This window comes from Miniopterus schreibersii (assembly GCF_964146895.1).
Source record: "Miniopterus schreibersii genome assembly, chromosome: 9".
Classification (NCBI taxonomy): domain Eukaryota; kingdom Metazoa; phylum Chordata; class Mammalia; order Chiroptera; family Miniopteridae; genus Miniopterus; species Miniopterus schreibersii.
In genome coordinates, this window is record NC_138118.1 from 7401470 (window position 1) to 7415174 (window position 13705).

At 43.4% G+C, this 13705-nt stretch overlaps 1 protein-coding gene across 4 annotated transcripts in view; it reads right to left on the reverse strand.

Annotated features, from left to right (window-relative positions):
• The window catches only part of SSBP1 (single stranded DNA binding protein 1), a 56507-nt gene that overhangs the window by 12045 nt on the left and 30757 nt on the right, over positions 1–13705 (reverse strand). For 2 of the 4 annotated variants that reach the window (XM_081147553.1, XM_081147552.1), the window contains exon 7: positions 10714–10787. In XM_081147553.1, coding sequence (XP_081003679.1) covers positions 10744–10787 — 44 coding nt within the window. In that variant the 3' untranslated portion in view covers positions 10714–10743. Of the gene's footprint in view, positions 1–10633; positions 10788–13705 lie in introns of those variants that run through there. The other 2 variants (XM_081147551.1, XM_081147550.1) reach the window with 1 other exon arrangement.

Genomic DNA, 13705 nt, shown 5'->3' on the forward strand with positions numbered 1-13705 from the left:
GTCGACCTGCTTTTGCCCACCCCATGTTCCTAAATAGTTAAGCTGACAGATCACACACAGATATCACTTGTCAAGCAAAGAAGGCTTATTTATCTAACACAGTGCCTTACAAATCTTGACCATGACCAACAGTAATACTTTATATGACTTTTATACATGTATATGTCACTATATAAAATTATACATATTCACCATCTAAATATATGTGATATAGGTAATACACGTTGTATTTGGGAACACAGAGGTTTCACAAAACCATACTTCCCCTTTCTACATGTGTGGCTCTCTGATATTTTCTATGACATTCTCTTTCCTTCAGTGTTGCTTGCTGATCACAAACTTGACCTTGCAACCTACTAATGAGCTGTGAGAAGTACTGTTTGGAAACACTGATCTGAACGATGGAGAGAAATCGAGACACACAGAGGAGAGCATATCAGCAACACTATCCAACGAAAAACAGAAGGCTATGCTCCTAGGTCCCCCCAGAAGGACTGCACAGAGTAGCGGATGATAAATCTGAATAAATGAGGCACTGTCTCTTCTGAGTACGGGCCAAGGGGCCAGTCGCCTGAGCCAGGTGAACTCATCAGTCCTGGCGTCGTGTGGTGTTCAGTGTGATTTCAAAGCCCTGCAGAGTTCACTCGGGCGTGAGCACAGTCCTCCTCAGTCACCCTCAGCTTTCTCAGGCTGACTTAACAACGTGGCCCGGTGCCCCCAGAGCTCCGTGTGGCAGAATCAGGCGGCCAGTTCCCAGCTATCTCCCCGGGGACCTGTTGCAGGACTAATTTTACAACGTACCACCCACACTGGTCAGCTGTTTTCTGATGGCCTCAGTTCCAGATTCAGATTTCTGTTGTAACACCTTTTACACACCCTCAGTCTTACACTAATAAGATTCCCCATCCATGTGTTAGCATTCACCGAGGAGAAAGTTTAGAATATATAACCTATCATAATGCATTTTCTAGCAACTTTGTTCATGAAATATACTATCTCGTGTTTGATCACATTTTTTCACTAGCCCGATTGCGTTTACCCCTCCCAAAGTGAGAACTTGCACCTTTTTATAAGCCATTATTGAGCAATTTAGGGTTAACTGTAATTTTTCTCGTCTTTTGATCCTACCCTGGGACAGTGTTCACCACACTAGCTGGTGACCGGAGTTCAGAGACTTTCCTGGATTCCATCATCTCTGCCCTTGTTCCATCAGGTACGGCCGATACGAATCATAAACCCAGTTACACCATTCTAATTTTTAACGTAAATACTACAACTATCACACCAGGACTAAATATCATAGCTTTAGTAACGGCTGCTTCCAAAATATTTGTTGACTGTGAACCACCAAGATGACCACATAGGTATTCCAAGTCCAATTCTATTAGCATAAATCGCGCCTCGGATAAACCTCATCGGCTACGATACTGCCACAAAGCTCAAGTCCAACTCTAAAAGTTAATCTGGTGACAGCAATAGCTGCAATCCGTTTCCACTGCTGTGTAATATTCCACTGTGTGAGCATTTATTTACCCATTCCCTGTCGACGAATCTTTGGGTCGTTTCCAGTTTTGTACTATTAGGTACACTGTTGCTTATAAACACCTTCGGACGTGTGTCTTGGACCACATGGGCAAGTTACCTAAAGGTGGAGTAACCAGGTGAAATCTCAACATTACAAGTTAATGCCAAAACGTTTTCTCAGAAGAAAGTGACAATTTACATTCCCCCACCAATGCATTATGTTTTCATTGGTCTGCAACATCCTCCCCCAACTTGGTTCTAGCAAACGAACTGAAATTTGCCAACATCAAGAGCTTAAAATGAAATTTCACTGGTTCCTGGTTTGCATTTCCTTGATGATTAATGATCACTTTTCCATGTATTAATGGATCGTTTGTATTTCCTTCTCTGTGAAATGCCTCCATGGCTCTGACCATTTTTTCTACTGAGCTATTGTTTTCTTATTGCTCTGTAGGCCTTTATAATATTTTAGTTATATTATTGCAAATATCTTCTCAGTTTGTGACTTGTCATTTTGCTTCCCGGTGATTTTTTAACAGTTAAACTGATCGCTATTTTCTATGTTTTCATTTTTGTTTGAAAAGAAAAAGTCAGTGTCCCCAAATCATAAGGACAAGTCTTTTAAATAACCAAGTATTCATTTTTGCATCAGGTGTAAGGTAGAGAATCCAACCTCATCTTTTTTTGTATGGAAGGCAAATTTTCCTAGCATCACTTATTGGCTAATGTGCCCGTTATCCAGGGATCCATGCCACTTTTATCACACAGCAACGCCACACGTGCGGGTCTGTTTCTGGGTCCGCAGTGCTGCACCACTGTTCTGTTAATTCCTGCGTCCGTAGTACATTTCCTTTATCACTACAGCTTTATTAAAAAATATATATTGCTGCCTGGCTGGGTGTGGCTCAGAGGTTGAGCACTGGCCTAGGCTCCAGGCAATCGGGGTTCGATTCCTGGTCAGGGCGCATGCCCGGGCTGCGAGCTCGATCCCCGGTCGGGGGCGTGCAGGAGGCAGCCAATCAATGACTCTCTCATCACTGCTGCTTCTCTCCCTCTCTCCCCCTCTCCCTTCCTCTCTCTGGAATCAATAAAGATATATTAAAATATATATATTGCCAACTGAAGGAGCAAGTTCCCCATTCATTCTTCCTCTGCACGAGTAAATTATCTTTGCTTATCAATAAACCTTTATAAATAAGTTGACCAGTTCTCCCAAACGCTTCGGGGAATTTTTATGCATTTTGATCTGTAACATCAGCTTGGGAAAAAGGTTGACATCTTTCTATTACTGGCGCTTCCAATAAGCATGGTGTACCAATGTGTTTAGTCTTCCTTTCATGTATTTCAGTGGTGTTTTATAATGTCCTCTAGAGACCACACATTTGGAGACTCCTTTCCTCTTCTGGTGCTTTTGTATACGGCATCTTTTTAAAATTACATTTTCGTCACTGTTGCTTGCAACTGACGTTTGTATGCTGATCCTATTTCCAGCAATGCTTACTCCTCATTCATCAATGGATTTTGTTTTCTGTGTAATCACAGCATCTGTAACTTTTTCCTTTCCAATCTTGATACTTTTTCTTTGCCTTCATAACTGTGCTTGCTGGAGCCTCAGTAAGGTAGGTTGTTAACGAGAAGTGGTGAAAACATGACATCCTTGCCTTGTTCCAGATTTAAACACTCTCTTCTTTCGAGAATGTTTGAGGGACACCTTTGACACATACCCTTCATTGATTTCCAAACCACGATGTCAAGATTCGTACCTATCTCCATGGAACTCTGCCCTTTTCAGTGTTTTCTTACTGCTACAGTCGCAGCTCCTAGTTTAAAACTCGTCACGTGGAGGTGCCTTTCTTCCTGCAAGCCCAATGCTACGGACTGAACTGTGCTCCTCAAAATCCACATGTTGAAGCCCCAGCCCCCAATGCTGACTGTATTTGGAGGGGATAAAGTTAAATGAGGCCATAAGGGTGGGATCCTGACATGACAGGATTAGTGTCCTTATAAGAGACACCAGCTTATTCTTGTCTCCCTGCCAGTGTGCACAAAGAGGTCATGTGAGCACACAGCAAAATGAGTCACTTACTAGCTGGGAAACAGGCCTCACCGCAGAAACCGACTATACAGGCACCCAACCCTGGACTTGAACCTCCAGAATGGTGAGAAAATACACGTCTGTCGTGTAAGCTACCCAGTCCATGGTGTTTTACGGTGGCCTGAGCTAGGACACCAGTGATGCAATAACCACGCTGTACTTAGGATCCGGTTATTTTGCAGTGGGAGGCCTCCTCCCTCCAGATGATCCCGTCTGCATTCGGCCAGCGGAAGCACTGGGGCAATGCTCCTGTCCTTAACCTAGGTGCTCCTTTATTCAACGGGGCTGAGCTAAAGGTCCTCATTAGGAACTACAAACAAAACTAAACTATTTGGTGGGAAAAAAAAGTGCTTATATTCACTCTTTTTAAGGCTATTGCTAAGCTTTTGTATCCATTTTATGTCTCGGTTCCCTCTTCAAACTTAAAATGAGACACAGGTTAGCCTGAGGGACTGTGGGAGCAGAGGTAAGGTCATCCCCCTACTTGCAGTAGGAGGTCATCTAAGAGAAAACGTAAGAATAAAGGGCTGATCGTGTGTATGGCAATGAAGGTAAAAATGTGTACATTCATAAGGACTGGGTTAAATTACAAAGCACAAAGCAGTGGCTTAAACAAGGTAGAGATTTATTTGTGTCTCCCACACAGATAGACGGCAAGGACTGGTATGGTGGCTCCACAGTTGCCGCAGACCCTGGCTTCCCGGCTTCCACCCTGAAGATCATCTCGTGGTCCAAGACGGCTACTGGAGATTCAGTCATCACATCCTCATTTCAGACAAGAAAATGCCAGATGAGGGTCTGGAGACACACAAACATGCGCCTCCAACACAGTCAGCTCATTTAAAGGACTTTCCTGAAAGCACCACCAAATGCTTTCTGCTTGTACTCCCCTAGCAACCTTAACTGCAAAGGAGAATAGGACTGTGGTATTTTAGCTGTGCACTGTCACCCCAATAACATCTGGGTTCTATAAATGCAGAAGGGGTAATGGTATTGGGTGTTTATCACGTTTCTTATTTTCTGTGTTTTGTGATGCGTTGACATCTGGGGGCCTTGCAACTGCCCCCCTCCCAGGTTTAGCTAATTTCTAGAAACAATAAATGACTTACCCATGAGCAAACCCACCAATCCTGAGTCCACACACCCCATCAGCCTCCCTTTATCAGGCTTCTACTGTACAGGATACTACGCCTCTACCTCAAATCACCCAGGGCCTGGTACCTGACAACCAGGGACCATCCACATAGCCCAGAGCCTGCCGGGAATTATTCAAACTGTCCAATCCTGAACTTGCTCAGCTTGCCTATCCTGTCTCATCCAATCTTTCCCCATGAAAAAACACAATAAAAGCCCAGGCTCATGCTGCCCCCCCGCTCCTTCTGCCTCCTGACCTACCCTGGTGCTTCCCCAGTGGTCCTGCATGGTGTGGAGCGGCCCCTCCTCTTGGGAACAGTAAGAAAGAAACCTCTCTCAAAGGCAGCTGTCTCCCTGTCTGCCAGCTCACCACACCTGATTAAAACAAACCCCAGGTATGTTGTAAAACAAGCAGGCAACTGCAGGTCCTTCCCACGTTAATGGTTTTCCGCATAGAAAGCTAGAATCCAGGCAACATTTGAAAGTTATTTCACAAAATCTGTTTACAATGTGTTTGGCAGAAAAAGGAAAAAAACGTCGCTCATCTCAACCTCTCTTCTTAGCTCCAGACTCAGTAATCATCACCCTGCCAAATATAAGCTTAAAACTATGTATGTTCAGAGCCAAGCTCATCGCCCTGGCCAGCATGGCTCAGCTGCTTGAGCTTCATCCTGTGCACTGAAAGGCTGCCGACTCACTTCCCAGTCAGGGCACACACCTAGGTTGTGGGCTCGATCCCTGGTGGCGGCGAGTACAGGGGGCAGCCTCATACATCGATGTTTCTCTCTCTCCCTTCCTTCCCCTCTCGAAAATCAGTAAAACATATCCTCAGGTGGGGATTAAAAACAAAAACTAAACTCATTGTTCCTTCTTTGAAAATCTGCTCCCACCCCAGACTTCTTAGTCTCAGAAACAAAGTGTCACCATCCACACAGCTGTCCAGGTCGGGGCTTCAGAATTATCTTTTAATTGTCTTTTCTCTTACCACCATCGATTCTGTCACCACTAGCATCCCAATCCTGAGCCTAACAGGAACCTAACGCCTAACTGGTACACAAGGAATGAATCACTGTGAACTCCAAATGCCCTCCTGTCACCTCCCAGCCCCACTCTACTAACCTTCCTAGGCTTGTTCGGTGGCTTGCTAACTGCCTCCGGGCTTTCCCCCTCCTAACATTTCACCTGTCTTCACTGTTCTTTCGAAAGCACAATTCTGACGAGATGCCCATGCCTTAAAACCTCCTCGAGCGCCCACTGCCAAAGTCCTCTGCAAGCTTTCAAGGCCCTTTCTGATCTCAACCCGACCCACTTTCCATGATTTTATCCCTCACTGCTTCATGAGTTTTTAAGTTCCTGGATCTTCGTCTATACTGTTTCTTCTGCTAAAAACTAACCTAACTATCCTCTTCTGTGCCCCACACAGGACTTTATTTCTACCGCATCCCTCTCAGCTGCACAGGCTCCTGCTTGTCCTCCCCACCCAACCCGTCACCTTAGGTCAGGGGCTCCTTCGATGCAGGACTCCTGCTATATCCATCCCTACACCCAGGCCTGCAGGGAGCACGGCATACAGCAGGTGTCCAATTGACTCGAGTTTAAAAAAAAAAAAAAAAGCCCAGATTAATTGTAAAAAGCCATGGAAGATTAAAACAAAAAAACAACACGACACTTCCCAAGTGGGGGTATGTGCTCAGTAATCCGTGGACATTACTAACAAAAAAAGTCAAGTACAATATACTGAAGTTAATATGCTCTCGTATGTTTCCATGAAGACGAAGCAATGGGCATGGTGACTGAGTGACAGGCCCTGTTTAAAACACCTGCAGCAGTAACAATAGCCAGTATGTGCTGAGCACTTGATCCAGTCACTGCACGCTAAGTTAGCTACATATATTTTCTGTGCTCTTCATAGCAGGCCTATAAAGTATATACTACTACTGCCTGTTTTAGTTGCAAAAAAACAAAACAACAACAACCCAAAGCAGGGGAAGCTGAGAAACTCACCAGGGGCCCCTCGGCTGGCGAGGGGAGCAGGGATTTAAATCCAGGCCCTCCGACTGCATACCCTTAACTGAACTAGTATGATGGACGCCTTTTCTCAAATGACAGGTGCGGCAGAAAAACGTAAAAATGTCAAGATGGCCTTGGCCAGTTTTGCTCAGTGGTTAGAGCATCAGCCCGTGAACTGAAGGGTCCCGGGTTCACTTCCGGCCAAGGGCACGTACCTCGGTGGCAGGCTGGATCCCTGGGCCCGGTCAGGGTGCATGCAGGAGGCAACCCATCAATATGTCTCTCTCACACGGATGCTTCTCTCTCCACCCCCAACTCTGAAAAGCAATAGAAAAAATATCCTCGGGTGAAGATTTAAAAAAAAAAGGTTTTTTTGGACAGGAGAGAGCAAAAGAATGAAGAGGAAAGAGATAAAAGAGAAATTTCATCACTGTGGCTGCATGGTTCCCTCAGACAGCCAGAAAAGCTACACACCACCCTGTCCCAGACTGTGGGACTGGCACAGAGGCAAGTACAGCAGTGAGAGGGCTCAAATGTTGTTGACGTCTGACAAGTCTCATTCTCCAGGGAGCCTGACAAATTCTAGAACCAACTTCCTGACAATTCCATCTCTTCACAGGAAGGAAACAATGAGGAGCAGACACTCTGAACTCATTTTAACCAGTAGAGACACTGCTTGACTAAAGGAAGAGGAATCTATAAAGATAACCTGGTAGGGAAACCAACTGTAACTTACTCTCCTGTAGGATGTCAGGCTGAAAATCAGAAAGAATGAAGAGGCAGAGGTAGAGGTCTCCCTCTCTCTCACAGGTCATTCTCTCCCCACCAATTACATATTAAACCCCGTGAGATTCAGACGCACCCTGCAAAGGTGCTGGTCGAAGGTTAGTCGTGGGGGGTTCTGGATACTGGGGGCAATGGGAGTGGGAGGGTGGCTGGAGGCAGGCAGCAGGAAGAAAGCAAAATGCAAAGTTCACACACCTAAGTTCAAACTCAAGGCTGCCTCTTTTTATTTATTTTTTTTGTTAATCCTCACCTGAGAATATTTTTTTTCATTGATTTTTAGAGAGTGGAAGGGAAGGAGGGAGGGGGGAGGGGGAGGAGAGAGAAGGGGAGGGGGAGGGGAGAGGGGGAGGGGTTGCCTCTATCACGTGCCCCAACCAGGGCCGGGGATCGAACATGCAACCTAGGTATGTGCCCTTGACCAAGAATTGAGCCAATGACCCTTCTGTGCATGGGGCTGACACTCTAACAGCTGAGCCACACCGGCCAGCGCAAGGTTGCCTCTTTTACACTGTGTGATTTCAATATGCTACTTAGCCCCTAGCATTTCCTCCTCACAGGCAAAATGGGGCTAATACTACCTTCTTCTCAGGGTCTAAGTTAAATGAGACAATGGTAGAATGCAGAGCTCAGTGCCTGGCCCACAGTAAGCACACAGTAAGTGTCGGCCATCCATATGATTATTAAGAGATTTCTCTACAACTCAACTCTGATCATCTCGCAGTCTCCATTTGCTTGCTGTTGCCTCCACCCATCTTCAGGGCACATAATGCAAACCCCAACAGAAAACTCGGTAAAGTGATCCTGCCCTCATTTTCATGTCAGGGCTTCAGTGACTCCAACTGAATAACAAACATTCACAACGTCCCAGTGTCGCTGTGCTAGGCGGAACTGGACGGGGCAGAGGGTAGTCTGAGTCAAAGGCAGCCCTGCCTTAAAGAACTGCATGATCTTTGGGGAACAAAGCTGCAAAGGTTCCGCTGTAAACCGGTTGGCAGTGACAGGACTCCCCTAAACAGCCACAGAAGCACATCCTTGGTATTTTTCGACGTCTTTGGACTAACCGTCCAGGGATATTTAAGAAACAGATGGCTGCCTGGAAACTGCATTGGCAGCAAACAGTAGCTCTCACGTGGGCCGGTCTTTAAAGGCGGTCACTCTGGGTTGTGCACATGTAATAAAAGAATGAAAGAAAAAGAGTGTAGGGAAAAAAAGAGGCGACTGAAGTGTCTAAGTGAGCTGCCAGGCTGCAGACGGTGGGGAAAGATGAGTGAGATTATCCACTTGCCTCTAGGACATGAAGCAGTACTGGCTGCAGGTAAATGAGCAGGGCAAGCCCGGCTCGGAAATAATGGAAAGGCTGCTTTCCCCAAGATGGAAACAGCTTTATTTTTTCTTATTATAAAAGTAATACACTTTCAATGCTAAGAAAAATATTAGGATGTACAAAAGTGTAAGGAAAAACCACACAGCCCCCCATCCAGAGATCATTAACATTTGACGTTTCTTCTTCCAGACTTTTCCAAGCACATAATTATATTAACTGCAACTTCCTTTTCAAAACTGGGATAGCACCACACACGCTGTTTGGTACTTTTTTTCAACACGTCTCCTCTGTGCCTAGCCGGGTTGAGAGCAGCACACGGGGCCGCCTGGGTGGAAGCGCAAAGCCTATGCCCCCACAGCCTGACTGGTGTGGGCCGTGGGTCTGCGTACCAAGCATTCCTGAGGCCTCTGCGCTGAACACCTACTGCAGGCTCTGCTGCCCCAGCTTCAAGGCCTTCAGGGAGTCTCCAGGGGGAGATTGGAGAAGAGCCCCTCGGCTCACAAGGATCCTGTACAACACACGGTTCTGCCCGTGCCCGGGACTCGGAATTCCTTTCAGTTGGTCATTAAGGGTCCATAGCATAGCGTGTGAATCCTGAACCTGTTCAAGTCCAGCACGACCTAAGCTGCAGTGGGCAGCACGCTCTCGGGCAGAGGGGAGAGGACGCGCAGTCCAGGGCACTACAGAGTGGGCCCGAGTCCAAGCTGGAGCCTGGCCCAGATGGAATGAGTGACTTCTATAATTTGAACTGGACAGCATGCGCAGCAGCAGCCAACCTCTAAAACCCTGCAACAAACTAGAAGTGGACCTGTGGAGGACTGATGCAAACTTCAAGTAAAAGATGCACTGAAAAGCTGAGTTTATTTTGTGTGATCCTTATTAGTAAATTGTTAGCACTCTGTAGTTTCCAGAATTGTATACTAGAAGTCACTGTGTGTACACAATGCTCTGTAAACATATGTGCATCAAGAGGCCACGTGGAAAACAAAAGGAAAATGTCATCCCTGAGGCTCTAACCTAGGGAGGCCATGCCAACGGGCAGCCAGGGGCCTGCTCCGAGAGTTCCAGATGAGACTCAACCAACAGAGAACAGTGGCTCAGACAGAGAATGGCAGAACCAGAGCCCTGTGTCATCACCTGGAGATGAACTATTTCACTCCTAGTCATGCTTTGGTCTTTACTGCTAGCAAACTCTATTTCATAAATGCTACGATTCAAATTGCCCACAAACAGAAGGCGTGAAGAAGGTAGGTTAGTCTTGAAGCCGTTTAGGTCAGATAACAACCACTGCTCAGCAACCCCCTTCAATTAAGGCTAAAGCTTAATATTCCCCTGGGATCCTGCATCTGTCAGACTTATCCAGTGTCTGTTTACACCAAGCACTGGTTAACGTGCAGGTACACACATGCAGGTACACACAGAAGATACAGTCCTTGCCCTCAAGTCTACAGAGCAAACAGGTAGGACAGTCAACATTTACAACAGTGAGACAGATGCCTGACATACAGCGATGCTCAATAGTCACTGAGCGGCTGAGTCAATACCATAACAGAAGTTGGCACGAAACACGAGAGGACACATCGCTTCACCGCAGCACAGGTGACCCTGACAGTTCACTATTTTGTATACTTGTACAAAGAAACCATCCCTTAAAGGATAAACAACTAGTGAATGTCACATTAGACAGGAACTACCAAGGCTGACAGCACAAAATCAGGGAGTGGGGAGCAACAGTCAGGAGAAAGGAGAAATATTATCACTCATTTTATATAAAATAATATTTTAATTATTGTCCTTAGAAACTATAAAGACTATACATGATTTGGAAATGAGACTGTACCAAACACTGGCCAAAGAAGAACGGTCCGCTCTACGCCTTCTCTTTTGTCTGGTCACTCAGAAATATAATGTTATCTGTAAAGAAGCCAGAGTACAAGTATTATTTTCAGAACTCTTTACCCATCCCATTTAATCATTCCCCTCTAATACATACATACTTCAGTGCTGTTAACTAAGAGGACTTCATAGAAATTCTCAAAATATGAAATAACTCTTGTTATGTTCACAAGAGATACATACAATCAGCATGATGGAGTTCAAAGCTGAGCTTGGGCTGTCTGTCAACAACTCGGCCTTGTTAGAAGAAGTGGGATTTTTCTTGTCTTCTCAGCAATGACTTTCTACCAAACAACTAGTCACAAACCTCGAAGCTTTCAATGCTCAGACAGATGCCATTAACCAGGCAGCACATCCTCACGCAGGAAAGAACCCAGCAGAAGACTCCTCATGCCAGAGGTGTGGGGGAAAGTCAGGGCTCAACAGATGGCCTTGTCAGCAAGGACAGATTTATGTTTTTAAGTAACTCAGAACGCTCACATAGAAGACATTTTATTTTTTAATTTTAAAACAGAATGAGTTTTATAGACTCATTCTTTGGAAAATTTTTACTAATCAATATTACAGAGAGAGCATTTTTATCTAAGAACAGACATTGCTCTTAAAATGCTGTCCCAGACAGAGTTCAATTAGGATGAGCAAAGGAAAATAATTAAATAGCACTTCCTGTATAACATTAGAAGATCTAGATTCTTTTAACTCGGGAATTATTCAAAAATGGTTATTATATAATGACTATTTGTTCATGACTATCTATGTTCCAAAAATGGAGTATTTTGGTGCAGAATGGCCATTTCAGAAGATTGTTAGAATTGCATCAGTGTGTAAAGGCAAGAGTGCCATCTGCTGGCGATTATTTTTAAGTTACAGACGCGATCCCAGGGAAGAAAAAATAAGGCCTATAAAATAGATCGACCAAGTTAAAGGCTACTCCCTTCAACTCAAATGTCACTGAAGAGCTATTCATTTTTACTAGGAGCTATAAACCTATGTGAATACCAGTGACAAGAAAACCACAAAAAGGCAGATAATTGGAAATGCATCTATTTGGCTCGGTTCGTAGCAATTCACAAATCAAACTTAGCCCACACATTTGGTTTACAGTGAAATATGAAAGTGTTAATGCTTTATAAATAAATAGAGATTTAGAAATGTCAATTATTATTTTATTAGAAAGCATGTTTTCCCACTGCTGAACTCACAGGTGTAGATCTATACCATACAGAGATCTAGAAAAAATTCTGAACAGGTAGATATCTCTGTAGATATGACCAAAGGAAGAACAGGGCATGTAGGAAATGATTTATTGTTGAGACACTCGAGAATTATGAAAGCAAAATGGTCAGGAAGAACCTCATCCAAGGTCTGATAATGAAGGTGGAAAGATACCTATGCTGGTTTTCAAGGACAATGTACTTTCAAAGAAATCGGTAAGAAAATATATACTGTAATTATTATTTACAACAAATTGTAATTTATCAATGTGGTATAGTGGTTAAGACATGGACTCTGGAGCAAGGGAAAGAGAAACATTAAAAAGAAAAAATCTGTTGATTAAAAGAGACTTAAGTTCTCAGACGTCCAGCCTTCTGCATTTTAAGAAAATAAATTTCTGTTGTTTCAAAAAAAAAATGAGAGCGACTTAAGACACATGTAAACAATGTAAGATAATGTTTGGACTTGTATTTTGGAGCAATCAAGGAACCCTGAAAACTGTGATAACTTGTAAAAAAATTTGAATAATAATTCCTTAACAGCACTATAGTTACATTTTAAAACAAAGTTCATATCTTTCAGAAATACCTACTGAAATATTTATGGATGAAATAATATAATGTCTGAAATTCATGTCAAAATAACCCAGGTGGAGGGAAAGTGGCTGGGGGCATAGATGAAGTACTATCAGCCACCAGTTGATAATTATTGAAGCCAAATGATGGAATTTTTAAAAAATTTTCTCTCCACTTTTGTATGTGTGACATTTTCCATAATGAAAACTTAACTTTTAAATGCTAATTTTGGCATGTCTCTGAACTTCCTAAACATTGAGACATTACTACAATAAAATGTCTATAATTCCCATCTACTTATTTATAAAAACAAGGTTTCTCAGTGTTTATATCCATAAAAACAAACAAAAGAACACAGTTAGTTCTTAACGGTCTTATTTTAGCACTTTAACTATCAATCTCATTATATGATGCATTTCCAATATAATTTTAGTTTTTATATTTATATATTAAAGTTGTTTTGGTCAATTATGTACTAAAAACAACTAAAATATGATCCAATGAAGAAGAAATTCTGTGACACTGAGCACCTTACTGTCACAGAATTTTTAAAAATATTTTTAAATTTCTATTTATGCATTTTTATTACAAATATAGCAAGACAAATAATAAAAGATCCTTAACTATGCAACTTATTAAGACACACTTCGGAGGAGAAAATGGAATGGAAACACAAGTTCAGAGAAAAGGAATACAGTCATGTGCCACGTAACAACAGGGATGGGTTCTGATCGTTGTGTGAACATCACAGGGTGCACTTACACAAACCTGGACGGTGTAGCCTACTACACACCTAGGCTGTATGGTAGAGCCTAGTGCTCCTGGGCTACAAGCCTATACATCCTGCTACTGTACAAACAACACGAGATTAAGTCAAGCTCTAGAAAAAATGACACAATCAAGAGCTGCCGGGTGTGACACACATTCTGTTTTATATAGTAAAGTTTTTCTTTAATAAGTAGAAAGAGTATACTCTAAAATAATGATAAAAAGTAAATGCACAAACCAGTGCCACAGTCATTTATTATCATTCTCAAGTATTACGTATTGTACGTAGGTCTATGTGCTGTACTTTTATATGCCTGGCAGCGCAGGTTTGTTGACACCAGCCTCACCACACACACACACACACACACACACGTGAGT